Here is a 22,360-nt window from a genome sequence, read left to right as displayed (position 1 = left end):
CTGCTATGTTTTAGTCAACATGCAATAAATAGATAGATAGATAGATAGATAGATAGATAGATAGATAGATAGATAGATAGATAGATAGATAGATAGATAGATAGATAGATAGATAGATAGATAGATAGATAGATAGATAGATAGATAGATAGATAGATAGATTGAATGAATGACAGATAGACAAATAGAATAATAGATAGACAGATAGAATGATAGATAAATAGAATGATAGATGGAACGATAAATAGATAGAACTATAGATAGATTGATTGAATGATAGATGGAACGATTAAACGATGGATAGATTGATTAAACGATTGAACAATAGATAAAATGATAGATAGAACATTAGATAGATAGGGCAGGCAGACAGATGGATAGAATTATAGAGAGATTGAATGATAGATAAAAAGATAGACAGATAGACAGAATGATAGATAGAAAGATATATATATAGATAGATATAGATAGAATGATAGATAGATAGACAGAACAATAGATGGATTGATTGAACGATCAATCAAAAAGACAGAAAAAAGATGATAGAATGATAGATAGATAGAAAGATATATATATATAATTATAGATACATAGAATGATAGATAGACAGGCAGACAGACAGATAAAATGATAGAGAGATAGAACGATATTTTGAATGATAGATAGATAGATAGATAGATAGATAGATAGATAGATAGATAGATAGATAGATAGATAGATAGATAGATAGATAGATTGAATGAATGACAGATAGACAAATAGAATAATAGATAGACAGATAGAATAATAGATAGATAGATAGAATAATAGATAGACAGATAGAATAATAGATAGATAGAATGATAGATGGAGCGATAAATAGATAGAACTATAGATAGATTGATTGAATGATAGATGGAACGATTGAACGATGGATAGATTGATTAAACGATTGAACAATAGATAAAATGATAGATAGAACATTAGATAGATAGGGCAGGCAGACAGATGGATAGAATGATAGAGAGATTGAATGATAGATAAAAAGATAGACAGATAGACAGAATGATAGATAGAAAGATATATATACGGTATATATATATATATATATAGATAGATAGAATGATAGATAGATAGACAGAACAATAGATGGATTGATTGAACGATCAATCAAAAAGATAGAAAAAAGATGATAGAATAATAGATAGATAGATAGATAGATAGATAGATAGATAGATAGAAAGATATATATATATATATATATATATATATAATTATAGATACATAGAATGATAGACAGGCAGACAGACAGATAAAATGATAGAGAGATAGAACGATATTTTGAATGATAGATAGATAGATAGATAGATAGATAGATAGATAGATAGATAGATAGATAGATAGATAGATAGATAGATAGATAGATAGATATGATCCTAATAATACTCAGTTCTTACCCAGGTCCATGTCGTCGGCCTGCGGGCGCTGAGAGTACGGGATGCCCTTGTACACGGCATCTAGCAGCTTGTCCTTCACCTGAGTGATCGTGTCACAGTTTAGCACCTTAACAGGGATTTCTGTCCCGGCCTCTCCCTCCGGAGGAATACACATGAGCGTCTGAGAGAGCAACACAGATGCAGAACAATATTTAAGAAAACACAGCAATATTGATCGACAAGATGACCAGCAAAAACACAAAAACAAGTCTCCATTAAAATCTAATATGCAGACCGACTTACGAGGGTGCAGAAAGGTCAAGACACATTTTATTACACACACTGGGAGACTGGAGCTCGCTTTGGCCCGGCTCTGCCAGCCAATCAAAGATTGATCGAGATCCTGTTTCATGCTTCGGCCTGATTTATCATAATAGCCATCTCAACTTTAACTGTTATGTCAATGGTGAAATATTTATCCGCCAGCAAAGCGGCATTCAGAATATGTGAAACGCGCGGGTTTTGATAAAACGGTCACAGATCGATAAAAACAAACGGCCAGAAGTGATTGATCCGGCCACAAACACAAAGGATTCATATGGCATTTCTGAAGGTAAAAGATACTTCAAGCTGAAATGTGTCATCTTTTTGATATTAATATACTTTCTCCCATCCATTTAATATGCATGCAGAAAAGTGTAAACAATGTCTCTGTCTTGCTGTCTGTTTTAAGCAACCTGACCAAAACAGCAACAACATACTCAACCAATGCTGTGTAAATAAACAAATGAACGAAATAATACGTAAAAATTGACAGAATTTGACAAACGCTCAGAAATCACACAATGAATCGTAAAAAATAGGGCTGTCAAACAATTAATCGTATTCAAAATAAAAGTTTGTGTTTACATAATATATGCGGGTGCACTGTGTATAATTATGTTGTATATATATATATAAATACACACAAATGCTTGTATATATTTCAGAAATATTTTCATGTATATACTGCATATAAATTTATATATAATTTATATTATATATAAATATTTTATATATAAATGAATTTGTTTTCTTAAATATACATGCATGTGTGTATATTTAAATATAAACAAAATAATTATACACAGTGCAGCCACATATATTATGTAAACAACACAAACTTTTATTTTGGATGCGATTAATTGCGATTAATCGTTTGACCAAGTAAAAAAGCAAACCATGGGATAACCAACCATAGCACAATGTTCTAATAAAACATGCTAACACCATGCCTGCTACATTTAGTGTATGAATGCATATCATTTTTGTACCATAATTACTATGGCAAAAGCTAGAAAACTTTCATCCAGCCATATAGTATTAGTAAAATAAATAAATAAATAACACAAGCTGTAGAATGTGTGCATCAGCTCATTTATGCAGCCAGTAGCATAAGCGAAACGAGACTCGTAAAAAAAAAAAAAAAGCACTTACCAACACATACAAATAACAGCTTTATAAATGGGCAGTTGAGTTGCATTAAAGAGCCGAGCGTTTATTATGAAGCCGATGCTTTGATACATCTCCGTTCACACTGTGACAACAGTCCATATAAATGAATGAGAAGACCTTTTGTGCGCATGGCCCGCGTAAATCGTGTGATTAAAACAATGCAGCTGCCACTGGTGCGCGACTGAGCATCCGTAATCGCGGCTACTCGCTGATCATTAGCTCACGGCAATTCCTCCCTCCAGCCGCGGCTCACACGCGAGAGAGGTTTGTGATTAAAACCCAATTACACAGTAAATTACGGAATTCTCCCAGAGACGGAGCACAGCTATATTTAGGAGGACAGCCGACGCTGGTTTAGGAACCGGATTGGGTTGAAACTAGGAGCTTGGAGGGAATGAGGGTTTTATAAAAGCTTAACATGAAGATCCGTTCTCGTCTCTGGCTGTGTGTGTGTGAAGATGAGAGTGTGTAAAGGTGACTTTAGTGTCCTTTAGCACGCTCATCACCCGGCTGAGCCGTTAATGGTTAAAGGAATTAAATACTGCATCAAAACTAGGGCTGTCAAACGATTAATCGTGATTAATCGCATCCAAAATAAAAGTTTGTATTTACATAATATATGTGGATGCACTGTGTATAATTATTTTATATTTATTTATATACACATGCATGTATATTTAAGAAAAAAATATTATTTATATATAAAATATTTATATTATTAAAATATTTCAGTATATGCATAAATATATGCATAACAACTTTTGATACATCAACTACCAATGACATTTAAATGAACTTTATGGGATATAAAAATTGATTGACTGATCTCATTAGACTGGACCAGCTGCGGGCACCAACTTCTAATCAGACGTTGGAATTAATTCAACTCTCACAGTGCATTATGGGATTGAATGAGTGCACTCGATAATGTCCACTATGGCTTCTGACACCACTACGAATGGCTGTTCCCTCAAAAATTGCCATTTTAAGGGTATAGGGGGCGATTTCGAACATAGACATGGTTTACGCAGATTTTCTTTTCGCTTGTTTTTGGATCCGGAGATGCTGGGCTCATCAACGGCAGGGAAAGAGTTAAAGGAGTAGCTTTTGCTGATAATTTACTCACCCCCTTGTCATCCAAGATGTCCACGTCTTTCTTTCTTTAGTCGAAAAGAAATTATTTTTTTGATGAAAACATTCCTGGATTTTCTTCATATAATGGACTTCAATGGGAACCAAACGGTTCAAGGTCCAAAAGACACTTTCAGTGCAAACTACAAACTGTTCAAAGGGCTTTAAACGATTCCAGACGATGAATAAGGGTCTTATCAAGCGAAACGGTCGCTCATTTAATAAATAGATAACAAAGTTTACGTTTTATAAGCTCAAATGGTCGCCTTGCTCTGTTCGTGATTCTCCTGTTCAAACTCGTTCATCAAAATGAACAAATCTTTTTTCGAGTCTATTCATTCATTTCGTTCGTTGAATGAAAAACGATTTGTAAAAAAAGTATAAAACTTAAACTTTGTTATCTATTTATTAAATGAGCGATCGTTTCGCTTGATAAGACCCTTATTCATCGTCTGGAATCGTTTAAAGCCCTTTGAACAGTTTGCACTGAAACTGTCTTTTGGACCTTGAACCGTTTGGTTCCCATTGAAGTCCATTTTATGGAGAAAAATCCTGGAATGTTTCCATGAAAAACCTTAATTTCTTTTCGACTGAAGAAAGAATGACATGGACATCTTGGATGACATGGGGGTGAGTACATTATCAGCAAAAGTTTTTTTAAAAGTGAACTACTCCTTTAAGGTTCTCAGTTCCAAATCCCAGTTGTACACTGACGGCATCCCTCATCAGAGTCCCATCGGCCCCTCAGTCCCTTCTGAGATAAAACCGACTTAAAAGCTCAAATGCCAATCAGACTGATGATATCAGGCCAGGCGGGGTAAGTTATAAAATGACTTTGAGAGCAGGGTTTGTCAGAGGTGCAATAACAGGGACAAAAAAAGAATGAGCTGATGTATGTCTCGCCTCCCTTCATCTGACCTGATCAGAGCCTGTAATGACTGAAACAAATCGGAGAATTTATCCTGGCACTCGTAAAACAAACCCAAGGCTCAATAGACAGCAGCTGATCTCACATACACAAACACGACTACACAAAAAGAGCATATTTACACTCCGTCAGTGGCTCTGTGCCGACAGAGATCTGTGCATTGATTTTAAATGGAACAATACGAGTCGACCAATGAATGAGCTTTAATCTATGGCTGCTCAGTGGTAGTTACAGCTATAGGACAGCTCATCAATTCCACAGTATTCAGGATAGATCAGCTTAAGGGAATCGATATGTAGCACAGTTATTCAGCTGTCTTAGCTGTCAACCCTAAAGAGAGGCCTCTAGGGGCCGTCAGAAAAGGTCAGGCTCACCTGTGTGACACAGCGTTTATGTTGATATGTTCATTAGGAGTGTAAATATTTGCTCTTGTTTTGACACTTTTTGAATCATAAATAAGATTGTTCCAGTTCAATTCAATTCAATTCAATTTAGATTATTTGCCATCATCTCTAGCACACATTAGTGATGACTAAATTCACTTTTAGCATTTAATTTTTTTTTTATGAATGAATGAATGAGGCATTATAAAGTGCTTTCGTATGTACAAATTCGAAATCCCTACGGAATCCCATTTTTTTTTATATAAAAAAAAGTTTTTGTTCAAAATATTTTTTTGATAAACATGAGTGATGATATAAAGAATGAATAAAGAGAGAATTAAATCTTTTTTTTTTTTTTAAAGCACTGTTTGACTGTTTATATATTCAACCTGTTTCATAAAATGATTAGTCTTGTAAATACGGACAGAATACTAATATTAAATATCAATGTATATGTTCTTTGTACCAATATCTTGGACTTTCTAACATGTAGAAGACATGGTAAAGTGTGTATTAGTAATACTAATTTAAGTATTAATATGAATAGATATCATTTCTAGCTGGGACCATCTGAAGAGGTCAAATATTTGTAAGCATTTAGGTGTTTTTCAAGTGTGTATTTCGAGCTGAAATCAAACACTTGTTCTCTCCAATGAGTCTGGGACGGGAAGAGGGATTCTGGGATACATTAGAGAGCGTCACCATGGGGACACTGACCAGCTGCTTGTAGTCGATTTGCTGTCGGATGAGCTTGTCTTCGCTCAGGGAGTATCTGGCCTCTCCTGTGATGGCATCTATGGGACCTTTTTCCATCTGCTGTTTTATAGCACAGTAGAGCATAAACAGAGGCTCACCAGCACACTCCTGCAATGAGAGAGAGAGAGAGAGGGGTCATAATCAACACTTTCGTAGCATTTTATTTCCTCCCTAAAGTCCACTTATAATGTTAGTCAAGGTTTCTTGCACCAAAAGGTTTACAGTACATAATCCTTTCCCACTTTCACACTGACCCACAGAATTAAACATGCTGTTTTTGCAGCTGTATTTTAAGACGTCTTTATGTAAAGTAAATGACATCTGTTATGATTGGTACATTCTGGTTAATGGATTCTCACACACTTCCTCCATAAAAATGACAGAGCTAAATACAATATCCACTGCTGCACACATACACGTAAAGACAATATGTACTGCTGTTCAAGGATTTAGGTTTCGATATGATTTTTTGTAGAGAAATTAATGCTTTTTTTTTCAGAAAGGACACATTAAATTGATCAAAAGTACAGTAAAGACATTTATATGGTAACAAAAGTATCCTAAAAAATGTAAAAGGCTTTTCACAAAAAAATTAATTCAGCCCTGATAATAATTATAAATGTTTCTTGATCTGGAAATCAGTATATTAGAATGATTGCTGAAGGATCATGAGACACTGAAGACTGGAGTAATGATTAATTTTTTATAATATATGGGGCTGTCAAACGATTAATTGCATCCAAAATAAAAGTTTGTGTTTACATAATATATGTGGGTGCACTGTGTATAATTATTTTGTATATATATAAATACACACACATGCATGTATATTTAAGAAAAAAATATTATTTATATATAAAATATTTAGATTTATATATAATATAAATTATATATAAATCTATATACAGTATATACATGAAAATATTTCTTAAATATATACAAGCATGTGTGTGTATTTATTTATATATAAAAATAATTATACAAAGTGCACATATATTATATAAACACAAACTTTTATTTTGGATGCTAATATATATATATATATATATATATATATATATATATATATATATAAACAGTTCTTTTAAATAGTAATAATGTTTCGCAATATTACGTTTTTTATTGTTTTTTTATTTGATCAAATAAATGCAGCCTCGTGAGCATAAGAGACTTCTTTCAACACATAAAAATAATCTTACAACCCCAAACTTTTGAATGGTAGTGTTCACTTGGATAGAAAAAAAAACTAGAGATCTCAAACCCATTATATTCACTACATGAAATCACAAAAACACATAACATCAAATGTTCATAATCATGAATAAACACGCAAAACATCGAATATATAACAAATCCCATTCAAAACAGTGCTTAAATTTCAGAAGCGTGTTGTGAACTAAGGCTGCACGATATATATTAAAAAGAACTCGATATCTCTATGACAAATCACCCCACTCATTCTAGAAAGAATAATTATTTTCCATATACACCCAGTCAAGTCATCTGGTGAACACTCTTCAAATAGCAGAAAAGTAAATATCGCAATGTCAGTTTTTTTCCCTATTCTAGTCATTCTATTTAGTAAATCAGTGCTTTACTTTCCAATTTCCATTATGTCTCATTTAAAACCTTTTACCTCTAAAGAACATACTAAAGAACATCCTGTGCAAAAATACCACAGACCATCAATTCAATAAAATCACAGCGAGCTGTAATTTTCAACACACTTCGAAAATGCATAATTGCACCTTTAAATACAGAGGAAAACGCAATGAAAGGAGAGACAAAAAAAGACATTCTGACCAAAAGCACACAAAAAAAGAGAGGAATAAGAATGAGAAAGAAAGCGCGGCCGTGAGAAGGAGAGACATGGCCAATCACGGTTCTTTTCAGATGGCATTTGTGAAGTGTGGAGAAGTCTCCAATTACCCACTTAAAAACGTTTGATGACTAAACAGCGATACTGAGGGGAGGCTATTATTTAGTTCTTAGTCGAGATCAGCTTGACATTATTAATTACAGCATGACATCCTGAATCACACTCTTCTAGCGCAGACGGAGAGGGTTACCCAGCATCCATTGCACGCCTAACAGCAAGTAATTCTAAACAACCAGCCTTCGAACTCCATGTCAAATGCATTTAGTCCTAGTACTGTATATACATCAAATCCGCATCTTTTTATTTGCTTTCAGAGGCTGTCTGCGTCCTGGCTCCGTCTGCTTTTCATAGTCTGGCTGTCAGACCCTGTTATGACACAACAGATGTGCGTCACATGATCCGCACCATGATTCACTCGTTAACGGACACATTCGAACGCTGAATTCACGCAGTTTAACATTATGCAGATGACATGAACTGACAGCATAAGAGGAAGCCTTAAAAGTATGTTAACAAATATTGATGTTACCCTTGTAACAAATATAAATGATAGTTTGCACACCGTCATGTGGTACCAAACCTGCACAACTTGCTTCTGTCAAACTCTACAGTGACAACGGACTGTCAAGCTAATAAAATGAAAATAAACTTTGCTAAAAAATAAATAAATAAAAAATTAATCCAAGCAACAGTTTGCTATTTAAGTCTATTTAAAGGAGTAGTTCACTTTAAAAAACAAAAACAAAAAACTTTTGCTGATAATTTACTCACCCCCATGTCATTCAAGATGTCCATGTCTTTCTTTCTTCAGTCGAAAATAAATTAAGGTTTTTGATGAAAACATTCCAGGACTTTTCTCCATATAATAATGGACCTTACTGGTAACCAAACGGTAACCAACTGGTAACCAAACGGTTCAAGGCCCTCCCGCGTTCGTGACTCCCCTGTTCGAACTCGTTCATCAAAATAAACAAATCTTTTTTTTGAGTCATTTGGTTCATTCGGGACTACAGTTGAAAATTAGCCTTTATGCTATAACCTGGCTCATTTACAGTCTTTATAGAAATGTTAGCCTGTCCATTAATGTGCACTGTCCCGATTAAATAAAAAAATAAATAAATTCAACGAACGAAATTAATGAATTGACTCGGATGAACTCCTTATAAAACTTAAACGTTGTTATTTTTTTTTTTTTAAATGACCGATCGTTTCGCTTGATAAGACCCTTATTCATTGTCTGGTGTCGTTTAAAGCCCTTTGAACAGTTTGTAGTTTGCACTGAAACTGTCTTTTGGACCTTGAACCGTTTGGTTCCCAGTAAAGTGCATTATATGGAGAAAAATCCTGGAATGTTTTTTTCGACTGAAGAAAGAAAGACATGGACATCTTGGATGACATGGGGGTGAGTAAATTATCAGCAAAAGTTTTTTTTTTACTATAAGTCGAGAATACAATGCTTACCTGGATTATAGTTTTATGGAGATTTATTTATTGATTGATTGTATTATATTTTATTTGAAATGTTTATGACATTTAATTCCTGGATGAATTAATCCTTTAAACATTTATACTGTATTAAACAGATGTGAATGCTTTGGCTCACAATATTTATGAAATGCATTACAAGTACACATCCAGGCAGTGCAATAGAGCCATACCGAGGAGGCAGTTCATGGTAATTACTTCTAGAGGCCTGTATAGTGGCCAAAACACTTTAACATCTGCACTGATGGGACGTAAAGATACTAGGCGGCCGGCCAGCGCTACATTCCACAGGGCAATTCCAGCCCTGAATGCACAAAGGGCCTGATGTTAGCGCTAATAGCCATCTCAATCAGCTTTAGCTTAATACAGCGGCCATCTTGGTGAACTCTGGAACACCTGACAGGATGTGGGATTGAGCGAGTGCCCTCATGACCTTGACAGGCCTGATTTCAGGGTTGGGTGGAAGCCGTGGCATTCCTGAGTCGCTATCTGGAGCGTAGGCGTTAGCGAGATTTATTTAGCGGGCTTTGCGATGAGTCAGCCTGTCAAAAACGTCAGCGCGCCAAAATCTTGTCGCAAACAAGATGCTAGTTAGCCAGAGAGACTTCACATAACCCATTATTAAAATTGTTTGAATGCTAATGGTAGAAAACGGGTCACAAACCTTGAGGAAGCGGTGCAGGAGGAACGTGAACCAGTTAGTGAGCATCTTCTCAGCCACAGATTCAGTCCTGCAAAGACAATAATAAATGCCATAAATGCAAATGATGCTTTGTGGTTGCTAGTGTGTTCTAAATGGTTGCTAAGGTGGTTGTTATGGTGTTCTGAACGGTTCTACAATGCTGCTAAGTGTTCTAGCTCATTGTTAGGGCAATTCTAGATGGGCGCTAATGTGTTCTCGGTGGCTGCTAGGCCATTGATATGCAGTTGCTAAGGTATTCTGCGGCATTGGTAAGGCCTTTGCTGTTGATAATTTTTTTCTGGGTGTTTTTTGCATGCTGCTTAAGTGGTATGATGTGTTATGAATGGTTGCTAGGGCATTACTATGCAGTTGCTATGATGTTATGGGTAGCTATTAGGGCATTGCTATGCAATTGTTAAAGGGTTCTATGGGTTTTATGTCATTGTCATGTGGTTGCTAAGATGGTCTGGGGGTTGTCAGGGCACTGCAATGTAGTTGCTATGGGGTTCTGGCTCTTTTCTAGGGGTTGCTAGGGCATTGCTAGGTGTTTTCTAAGATTTTCTGGGGGATTGATAGGGCCTTACTATGTTAGGGAATTCTGAGTTGTTTTTTCATGCTGCTTTGTGGTTGTTAAAGTGTTGAAGGTGGTTGCTAGGGTGTTGCTATACAGTTGCTAATGTGTTCTAGTGGGTTGGTAGGGAATTGCTATGTGTTGTGGGGTTGCCAGGGCATTGTTAGGTGATTGCTAAGATGTTCTTGAGAGTAGTTATGGCGCTGCTATGTTGTTGCTAAGCTTTTCTTGTTGTCCTCTATGGCATTGCTATGCAGTTGCTAAGGTGTTTCAGGGGGTTTCGATAGATTTGCTAGGTGTTTGCCAAACATTTCTGGGGGATTGATAGGCCCTTACTCTGTCAGGGTGTTCTGAGTGGGTTTACCGTGCAACTAAGTGGCCTTTAAAGTGTTCAAGGTGGTTGCTAGGGTGTTGCTATGCAGTTCCTAAGGTGTTCTAGGGGGGGATTAATATGGCCTTACTATGTTAGGGTGTTCTGAGTGGTTTTATCATTCAGCTATATGGTTGCTAAAGTGTTCTCGGTGGTTGCTGGTGTGTTGCTATGAAGTTGTTAAGGCGTTGCTATGTGAGTGGTCATTTGATAATGATAAGATGAGGAGTGGTTGCTAAGTGCATAACATTTTTTTTCCACAAATGTGATGATGAATCCTCAAGTAACTTTGGAGGATATTTGGGTTGGTCATGTTCCACAATATGAGGCAGCTCTCACCGTCTAAGCAGCAGTTTAGGGTGGTTACGGTTCTCCAGGTTCTTTTCGATCAGGTCGGCCAGAAGCTGTTTGAGAACCACAGTGGCGTACTCCATCCGTCCCTGCAGCGCCGCCATAAGGAGGGAGGCCACGTTGCCACGATCCCGCATGGAGAAGGACCTTTGAGCCTCCAGCGTGTGGATGAAGGTCAGCAGGAACATCTTGTTGTGCAGCAGTTGACTGAACAAGCGCAGAGACTTCTCCACATTAGCTGGAGACTGAGAGGAGAGGGAGCATTTGATTAAACGAAAGAAAAAGCATCAGAACAAAAACAGAAATGGAAAAGGCAGACAGGAAGGAGATGAGAGAAACATGGGCAACAACAATTGTTGCCTGAATGCATACTTGGAAAAAAGCTCAGCTGCAGTGAGATTTAATTGTTCTTTGCTGACTATTTTCAAAACATTTTTTTGGTAAGGCACGTCTCTAGACGGCTATTCCACCAGGGCCTCGCAGGGCTGCTGATTTCATTCTGCCTAAGGTTTTAATTAAAAAGCACGCTGAAAGAGGGGCGTTCGCTCTGAAGCTCACTACTGAGACAGCAGTAGCACAGCTTCAGAGCTTAGGGGATCTTTTTAAAGCACATCTAGGGTTTTTTTTTTTGCTTTCTTTTTTTGGCAGAAGGATGAAAAGAAAATGGTCTATGAGTTGTGGCAACCTACTTATCGGCACTTGCGAGTGACAGACGGCACATGGGGACAGAGAAATTGAACCAGGATGTTTTAAAAGTTCCCTTACGTCCAGCTCCTTTAGAACCGGGTGTTCTTCGATGCCAGGGAACATCACTCTCATGGTGTAGGTGCGATACTCCAAGAAAGGGATCTTCACACCGTCCATGTCGTTCGTCAGCTCTTGGATGTCTGTCTGCAGCTCAGCGAATGCTGAGAAGAATAAAGAACAGAGATAGTCCGTGAGCCAGGAAGGTTGATCGTTACCATCAGGGGGACAAATGCAATAATTGTTTTTTGGCAAGGTATATACACCAGATTTCAAAAACGGAAATTATTTTAGGTGCTTAGTAACTTCATGAGCTGGATAAAAGAGATTTCGCTACCACTCCTGCACTGCTATGGAGATTTTTCTACTACTAGGGGTGTATACCTTGCCAAAAATCACTATGAGACTTTATCCCCCCTGATGATACCGATGGACCAAATTTGGGGCGCTGGCTCATGGATTAAGATATGCATCCATCAGATTGAAGAACACCTCAAAATCTTTGAAACACAGATATACTAGAGGCCCGATTAGAGATTACTGGCATTGGCAACTATAGCAGAAACATTTATGAACTTAAGACTCCAGTCAGTCAATTTAATGAACAATGACACAGAACCATTTACATTTATTGAAGAGTTCAAATCAACAAAACAAGAATTTCATTTAATGGGTTTGCTTTGTAAATTTTCAGTGCAGCTGCTTGTTTTGTTGATGTTGATCATAGACTCTTTTCCTGTCTAATTGGGCAGTTTTTACATCCATCACGGAATCAGGCTTGCGAGATTAAATGATCCATTACTGATTGAAAGTATGAAAACTGAAGAACATTTTTCTGTAATTGGGTTTTAGTGCACAATACAATTGTCTGTTCTTAATTTACATGTACTTGAGTACTATGCAAGTACGTGTTCAAATTTTTCATGTTTTCAAATATTGTAAAACTATGTACAAAACATGTATATAAAAAAATTGTTATATACAGAATGCATGGCTATATATATATATATATATATATATATATATATATATAGGTTAAATAAGTGTTTCAGTCGCCTCTCTGGGAAATTATGCCTACTGACAAATGACACAATAATGACTTTATTTTTTAAACCAAAATGAAAAGTTGCATATTTTCCAGTATCTTATGGCATTGCATTAACAAATGCAAATGCAGGCCCTTTTCTAGGGCATTGCTTGTTCTAGGGGTTGCTAGGGCATTGCTAGGTGTTTTCTAAGATTTTCTGGGGGGATTGATAGGGCCTTACTATGTTGGGGGAATCTGAGTTGTTTTATCATGCTGCTATGTGGTTGTTAAAGTGTTGAAGGTGGTTGCTAGGGTGTTGCTATACAGTTGCTAAGGTGTTCTAGTGGGTTGGTAGGGAATTGCAATGTGTTGTGGGGTTGCCAGTGCATTGTTAGGTGGTTGCTAAGATGTTCTGGGGAGTTGTTAGGGTGGTGCTATGCAGTTGCTAAGGTGTTCCAGGGGGTTTCGATAGATTTGCTAGGTGTTTGCCAAACATTTCTGGGGGATTGATGGGGCCTTACTATGTCAGGGTGTTTACTATGTGGGTTTACCATGCTACTAAGTGGTTGATAAATTGTTCAAGGTGGTTGCTAGGGTGTTGCTATGCAGTTGCTAAGGTGTTCTGAGGGTTCAGTCGCCTCTCTGGGAAAGTATGCCTACTGACAAATGACACAATCATGATTTTATATTCCAGTATCTCATGACATTGTTCTAACAAATGCAGAAATAACAGCGCACCATGCCTGCCTGAGCTACAGATCCTTTTAAAACTGTAAATAAAACCGGAATCAAAGGATGAGGCCAGTATGACGTCATCATGACCCAGTTCAATCCTTCCACAAAGGCTGCAAACAACTCTGCAAGAATCCAGGCTACTGCAGTGTGAGAGCGCCTCCGACTCAGGGGCCCACGGGACACCTCGCGCACAATAAAATAATACATCACAGCTCCATTTGATTTATCCTACGGGTTAAAACCATTAGTAGCTAATTAAAACACTCCACACGCCTGTCAGAAACAACTTGGCACGGGATATAGGCAGCGCAGATGCTGAGGTAACCAAAAATCCTACCTTCCTTGCACTCCAGGGCGACACGGGACTCCAGATTGTCCATTTGCAACTGCAGGCGTTTGAGTGTGCGGTCGGCGTCCCGCGTCTTGCGCTTGTAGGCGATGAGTACAGCGATGATGGCGATGAGGAGGACGCCTCCGCCCGCTCCAATCCCGATGATGGCGGGAAGCGTGAGAGTGCTGTCGGAATAGATGTGAAGCGTTCCGGGAGAATATTCCAAGCCGCCCACGAGAATCTACATGGACAGACAAAGGGAACTATTAGAAGTCAAAGTATGGGGCAGGGCTCAATGCTAAGGATTTGTTCCACTTGCCCAGTGGTTCACATTGCCCTACCAAAAATTTCACAACTGATTAAACAATTCTAATCGTTCACGCCAGTCATTATTGTGAGCCCTGATGGGGTAACGGGTTGAGCACAAGCCCTTCAATCTAACCACCCCGCCGACATTGGTGGGTCATAATGAGGGCTTTTGATTGGCTGAGGGTACTCACACTGTTTCATCTAGAACGAAATCAGCTTGCAATTAGAATTACCACAGAATTATGCACTTGTTTGACACGCTCACGTCGCGTTCCTCACAATCGTTGCCGCCTCCGTTAGACACCGTGACCACTAATCCACATTAAATTACTTCAAAAAGTCACTTTGGTACAGGTGTTGAAGGCAATTAGGCCCAAATCAGCAGGTAATAGTCTAGTTAGAGATTCGGGTCCGACCGAGGCGTGGTACCGGGAGCTCAGCACTATTCGAGGACCAATTAAACGCGGCATCCAGCCATCTTTCCTAACGAGTTTCACCTTTCCGCGATCGCTCGGGCCCCGCGTGGCTGCATGAATTATTGAAACTTGGTGATAGAGGGGAACAAAGTGAATCCTGGAGCGCTGTCGATATGTGTCAAGTCATTAGTTGAGTGATCCCGGCACTCTCAATCCCACTCTCTCTCTCACACTCTTTTTTCCTTTTTCTATGGGTGTTTTTACACATTATGGATTCACAAACTAGAACTTAACTGAATAATCAGCTCTTTGATATACAGCACGTACTCTTTGTTTCCACAGATCTCAAGCTAATCAATTAAATGGAGGGTGTTGGACCGAATACCGTTTATCGAGATGTATGGTTTCACCAGTTCATGCCACAGTAGAGACTCCTGGATTTTATTAGAATTGATCAGTTGAGATGCTATTGATAAGTTCTGAAAGTAATTACTCTAACAAAGTTTGCTTTCATGAAATGGTATAGGGAAAAAAATCAAGTGATTTAAAGGGATAGTTCAATTTGAAATAAATTTTTTATATGTTTTAGCTTACCTCAAGGGCATCCAAGATGTAGGTGTCTTTGTTTCCACAGTAGTTTCCATTTTAAAATTTTTCAGTCAAACTGTTGTTGTCTATCAGTCATACACTGGAGGCAAAGGGGGTCCACCAAAGAGCATGCACAGAGAAGTCAAAATTAAACATGATTTAATGACTCGTAAATGTAAGTACACATTGATGGCCTAAGACACGAAACGACAGTATTTATATCGTTTTTTCCTCGTGTAATCACAGTGACGTCCAAGTGATCTGAATCAATTGTGCAATGTCCAACTTAACCGAACTGAATCAGTTCAATGTTACGTCGGAAGTGATCGCTTGCGTGTGACGTCACTCAATATTTACACGGAGATTTCGGAAGTTTTACCTTTTACTAAACATATTTAGATATACCGAAATCGTCTTCCATTGCGGTTTCCTGTATATCTAAATATGTTTAGTGAAAGGTAAAACTTCCGAAATCTCTGTATAAACAAAGAGTGACGTAGGCGCGCAAGCGATGCGCAGACCGAAGCGCCCGTGCCGTCAGATCATTTTGTCATGGCTGTGATTACAAGAGGTAAAAACGATATAAATATTGTTCGTTTTCTCACACAAACCGCTCGTTTCGTGTCTTAGGCCATCAATGTGTACTTACATTTACGAGTCATGAAATCATGTTTAATTTTGACTTCTCTGTGCATGCTCTTTGGTGGACCCCCTTAGCCTCCAGTGTATGACTGATAGACAACAACGGTTTGACTGAAAAATGTCAAAATTGAAAATACTGTGGAAACAAAGACACCTACATCTTGGATGCCCTCGAGGTAAGCTAAAACATATCAAAAATTCATTTCAAAGTGAACTATTCCTTTAATAAAATCAAATAAAACTAGATACCCATGCAAAGGTCAGGGCATGATATTGTCTTGGTGTGAATCTTTGGGTTAGCAGCAAATTATACAGTATATATAGAAATGAAGATTATTGATGCAAATAAATTGACACCTCTAATTCAAAAGCCACATGACTTGAGACATTATTCATGCCCAAACAGTGCCGAATGTGCTATTTAAATAAGTAGGATTAGGTGTTTGTTAAAATGACTAACAGCAAATATGAGCAATAATAATAATAGTGATGATTTCCTGGGCAACCACTAAGAAAGGAGTTATTATCAATAAAGGGGCTGAACTTGTCTCAAATGCTCTTTCTAAGGATATATCAGGGCTCATGAAGGTCATGAAGGATTCCTGTCTCCTGTTTGTAATAATTGTTTGAGCTGCCAGGAGAGCAGATAGCCAGATTACGTGGGAAATTGCTTGTATCAGCTCGCCCTATAATCCTAATAAGGACTTAATGTGCGGCGAGCCACTTCCAGTTGACCTTTCTGTTTTCTGTTTTAGCATTGAGCTAAAAGATGGCCATGCCGCAGTGGCTTATAACGAGATTAATTAAATCAGACGCACAATGCCTGAGACCATGCAAACCAAACATTCAGCGTTTTCACCATCTTATACCCATCCATTCATTTTCTGCCACCTTTATTGGTTGATATACAATAACCACAGAGTCGTAAATTCTCAGTCAGCGCATTGAGAGGTGAGCGTGTTTTGCTCTCCGGCAGCGAGAGAAGCCCGTTATAGATTAGGTTTTCATAATGCATGATGGGAAAATGTCATGGCAGCAGGATCCTCACCATTACTCGCTGTTCTCCGGTCAGATCGGGTGAATCGCAGAGCAGCTGAGATTCAGAGACTGTTAACAGACAGGGTGTTTCTCCAATCATCACGCTGTAATTCAGCCGGGCGTTACCGGGAGCAGGAGGGATGAGGTTCTTGCCCTGTTTACAGATGATGACACAGAAAATTAAATTCACTAAAAAGAGAGAGCAGTCTCATTTTTCATTTGATGTTGATAGTTACAAACTCTTTTTGCACGTGCTGCACAAAAACAAATGTGCTTGTCTATTTAAACTGTGGAACAACTTGGACTACGAACTGAAGTGCTGCAGGAAAAATACAGGAATGTTACAAGAAAAAAGATGATAAACATGCTTAAAATGATGATAATTAAGCTTAAAAATAGGTATTCCTGAAAGTGTTGATCCATTCATAAATAGGCTGTTTTTGGTTTTCTTCTGTTTCTTTTATGTGCACAAATAAGCGACAGGTACTAAAAGATTGTCTTCTTCCTGTTCTTTTTTTTCCCGTTCATTCATGTTATGAATGAATGATTAAACATTTATGTTTGATGTTTTTTATGTTTTTTAGACACACACACACACACACACACTTAATTGAATTTAAAATTAAATTCAATTAAAATTGTCATTTAAATATGTATATATAACAATAATTATCAATAATTTTGCATTAGGAGTGAATGGAAAAGCGTAGCATCAGACACTAGTCCAAATCAGATGAATGAATAAATTGGAATAAAAAAAAATCTGCACGCAAAAATAAGGCCAAAAAATCTTCCTATTTTTTTTTTTGTCATTTTTGAATTTGCCATTGTGCCAAAAAAAAAAAAAAGTATCTGATTTCAGAGCAAGAAATTATTACATTAAAGGAGTATTTCACTTTTGAAAAAACTTTTGCTGATAATTTACTCACCCTCATGTCATCCAAGATGTCCATGTCTTTCTTTCTTCAGTCGAAAAAGAAATTAAGGTTTTTGATGAAAACATTCCAGTATTTTTCTCCATATAATGGACTTTACTGGTAACCAAACGGTTCAAGGTCCAAAAGACAGTTTCAGAGCAAACTGCACGTATCAAAATGAACAAATCTTTTTTCGAGTCATTTGGTTCATTCAACGAACGAAATAAACGAATTGACTCGGAAAAAGATTTGTTCGTTTTGATGAACGGGTTCGAACAGGAGAGTCACGAACAGAGCAAGGCGACCATTTGAGCTTATAAAACTTTAACTTTGTTATCTATTTATTAAATGAGCGACCGTTTCGCTTGATAAGACCCTTATTCATCATCTGGAATCGTTTAAAGCCCTTTGAACAGTTTGCACTGAAACTGTCTTTTGGACCTTGAACCGTTTGGTTCCCAGTAAAGTCCATTATATGGAGAAAAATGCTGGAATGTTTTCATCAAAAACCTTCATTTCTTTTCGACTGAAGAAAGAAAGACATGGACATCTTGGATGACATGGGGGTGAGTAAATTATCAGCAAAAGTTTTTTTAAAAAGTGATCTACTCCTTTAAATTCACTCAAATGCAATTGGGAAAAATGTCAATTATTGACGATGAGATTATGACAAAAAGTCATGCCTTCAAGATGATGGGTGATCCTGGCTTGACCTCCAGAATCCCAGCATTCCCAAGAGGGTCAAAGGTTGGGTTAGGATAGTACGTGAAAGGGGTTCCATTGAGGATGAGGAGGGCGGATACATGGTCCAGGATGAAGCCGAACTCATCCGGGTGAACTCCACTCTCTGGAGCCTGACGTTTAGTGTAGATGATGCCCGGAGCCAAGCAAGTCATCACAGATTCATTCACCACCACACAAACCTGCAGAGGAACATTCAGACATTATGTAGCAGAAGTATTATCACACAAACAACAGGCTGTCCGTAATGATGGTTGGGGCAGAGAGGAGAAGGACAGCTGGTCAGGAACTCACATTTGTGGTCTCCACTCCTCCATATTTGGCTCTGACTTTAGGTTCCTGAATGGTTAGCAGATTGGTTCCTGTGACTGTGAGGGTGGTGCTGCCACTATCAAAACATACAAGCAATGCTCGTTTCATTTAGGCTCTGGTAAATGCATTGCAACAAATTTTCATCCAAGATAATGGGCTGAATCGAAATTAAAAATAAAATATTTCACTCAAACTATGTCAATACTTGAGCTTGCTATGCACTCTCTACGCTAATTAGACAACTGAGTCGTTGGCATATGCTAAACCACTATTGGAAACTGCTGTGAGCGAGTTTCTGTTCTGTGAGTGTTTCAGTTCATATATTTATGAGATTCCATTAGGCTTAATTTTTGAAGTTAGCAAGACATATTAGCCCTGTGTCGACAGCAGACAGTGAGGTGTCTCACTAGGGTCTGGAGCAGAGCCATTGAGTGTGTGTGAGATTGTGTTAACGTACTTGATAATGCTCCAGTTGGGCTCTACGCTGAAAATGGTTGGATCTTCTGTGTAAATGTAACGTGTTTCGCTGGTGACCTCTGCCTTGTCAATGAACAGCTTGACAGATGAAGCCCCAGAGCCCGATGCTGACGGTGGCGTCACACACACTATCTCACGCACTGTTCTCCTGTCAGAACAAAGCCAAATTATACAAAACCAGAAATATTTGAAGCAATTTTCAGAATTTTGACCATTATTTTTTTACAAAATTGAAAAATGAATCAAAACCTAACTGCATAAACAGCTTAAACAAGCCTACAGTGGTCTTGTCTGGCTTTAAAATGGTTTATTTGGTCGGCCAGGATGGCCAATCTGGGGTTTAGCTGGTCAGCCATCTGGTCTCCCAGTTGAAAGGAACAGAAATCCCCTCTAAACCATCAAAACAGACCAGACAAACCAACTTGACCATGCTGACCACCTTCGATTTAAGTGTTAAGCTGTTTTAACAGGCTTACTGTATGTGTTTTGGATGCTGGGCTGAACATCACATATACATATATATATATATATATATAAATAATTATTTTATTTATTTTAAATTGATATTTTAAGAATATTAAATTTAATATGAAATGAAATTAGTTTCAAAATTACATATATATATATATATATATATATATATATGAAATTATTTTCAAAATTAAATATATGTAATTTTGAAACTAATTTCATTTCATATTAAATTTAATATTCTTAAAATATTAATTTAAAATAAATAAAATAATTATATATATATATATATATATACACACACACACACACACATATATATATATATATATATATACTCTAAAAAATTCTGGGTTGTTTCAACCCAAATTAGGGTCAAATATGGACAAACCCAAATGTTGGGTTAAAAATGTCATTTAAAAATTGAAAGTGAAAGTTGAAGTTGGGTTAATTTTTTTAATTACATTTTTAACCCAACATTTGGGTTTATCCATATTTGGGTGAAAACAACCCAGCATTGTTTAGAGTGTATACACAATACACATATATATATTTCAATACTTTTTAACTTTTTTTTTCTTTTTTTCACACGGCTAAACCAGTCTAGTCTAGCATGGAAATACATGCTTGTCTTTTTTCCTTCCTGGCCAGGAACTGACAGCATTATACAATTTATGTCTTCTAAGCAGATGTTAGTGCAGTTTAATCACCACACAGTTCACTAACAATCAGAAATAGTAATGCATCAAGTTTCTTGGCACATGAGCATGTGGATGGATGTATTTGGGGACAGCCATGCACGCTCATTTAATTTCATGTGGAAATGACACATCTCGCTTCCTCCGAAGTCCAACTGCATCCCGCAGATGTTCGAGAGACGCAGATGTGATCCGTGCTGGAAGATTCGGTTAAGATCGGACAGAAAAGCTGCTCACCTGACAAACAGACACTCTTCCTGGGCCAAAAGCACGGTCACGGCGCTCCCGGCGTCCAGATGTCGGCCTGAGATAGTCAGCCTGGTCCCGCCGGACACGGGGCCTTTCTCCGGCCGCACCCGGTTGAAACCCGGAGTCTAGCGGGACGAGAGAAAGGACGGTAACTTCCGAACAGATGGAGCTTGCTGCAGCGTGATACAGACGCTCAAGCGTGCACTTGTTTTCCCCATTCTGGTACTACACGAAAAGATTACACTCATCACTGTAATAGAAATGTCCTGTTTGCTCTCGCTCCGTGCAGGGCTCGTTTGTTTCGGCGCAGGGCCTGTCAGGCCGTCCTCTCGCAGTAATTAGTTGCATACCTGTGTAATTGGTCGGAGTGCGTGTTTTCATTTGCTTTACCCTTCTGCACGACTGAAGCTGCCTGGACGCTATTGATTAGATGTTGAGGGAATCCAGGCAGGGTCATCCATTTATATACGTGTGTGTGTGTGTGTGTGTGTACGTACAGCTCCTGGGCTCGGGATAATAGACTAATGCCCTATTCCTGCTGGGCACCACTTAAACCTCTGCGGGGAGAAGGGGGTAATTGTGTAATTCTTTACATCCCCCTTCCCTTCAACTACATTATCACATGGGCTCCACCAGTTGATTTGATTGGCTAACAGGATGTAGGAAAAGGGAATCCTAACGATTCATCGGTTTCAAGTGCAAAATCGGATTGGCTAAGTCTCAAAGGATGGATACACATTGATCAGCTGCTCGTAAATCACCACAAACAAAATGTTAGCAGCGATAAGGGAATCGACACAAAAAGAATGATTAAAATATAATAGCTACATCCAAAATCGAAGGCACTTGCCTCACTGGCTAGTCTAAGCCGCCTGGAAACTGCTTTAAAATGCACCATAATGCCACATTTAATATTCTAGAACAAGTTTGAGTGTTTAATAATTACAATGCTTCTTTTTGGGGGGGCAAAAGTTGAATAATACGTATAAATAAAGTTTATATAATATATAATATGTATAATTTATAATATATGATATATATAATATGAAAAATTCTAATTCAATTTCAGAAAAGACAGGCATATTAATAATTAAATATTATTACGATTATAAATAAATAAATGCATGAATAATAAATAAAATATTGCATTATTTTAACATATAACTTATTTTTTCAATTCCATTTCAACTAAGAAAGAAGCACTATAGTCATTAAATATT

At 37.7% G+C, this 22,360-nt stretch overlaps 1 protein-coding gene across 1 annotated transcript in view; it reads right to left on the bottom strand.

The window, feature by feature from the left end:
- plxna3 (plexin A3) overlaps positions 1-22,360 on the bottom strand; it is a 180,585-nt gene that overhangs the window by 9,239 nt on the left and 148,986 nt on the right. Inside the window, exons 15-25 of the mRNA XM_039665519.2 lie at positions 21,129-21,265; positions 19,703-19,870; positions 19,228-19,321; positions 18,876-19,115; positions 17,286-17,429; positions 14,289-14,523; positions 12,211-12,353; positions 11,434-11,690; positions 10,136-10,202; positions 6,069-6,215; positions 1,437-1,596 (exon numbers count right to left, since the gene is read on the bottom strand). Of these exons, the coding sequence (XP_039521453.1) occupies positions 1,437-1,596; positions 6,069-6,215; positions 10,136-10,202; positions 11,434-11,690; positions 12,211-12,353; positions 14,289-14,523; positions 17,286-17,429; positions 18,876-19,115; positions 19,228-19,321; positions 19,703-19,870; positions 21,129-21,265 (1,792 nt within the window). The remainder of the gene's footprint in view (positions 1-1,436; positions 1,597-6,068; positions 6,216-10,135; positions 10,203-11,433; positions 11,691-12,210; positions 12,354-14,288; positions 14,524-17,285; positions 17,430-18,875; positions 19,116-19,227; positions 19,322-19,702; positions 19,871-21,128; positions 21,266-22,360) is intronic.

The sequence above is a fragment of the Pimephales promelas genome, chromosome 14 (assembly GCF_988280905.1).
Source record: "Pimephales promelas chromosome 14, fPimPro1.hap1.1, whole genome shotgun sequence".
NCBI lineage: Eukaryota > Metazoa > Chordata > Actinopteri > Cypriniformes > Leuciscidae > Pimephales > Pimephales promelas.
This window is presented reverse-complemented; position numbering and strand designations above follow the sequence as displayed.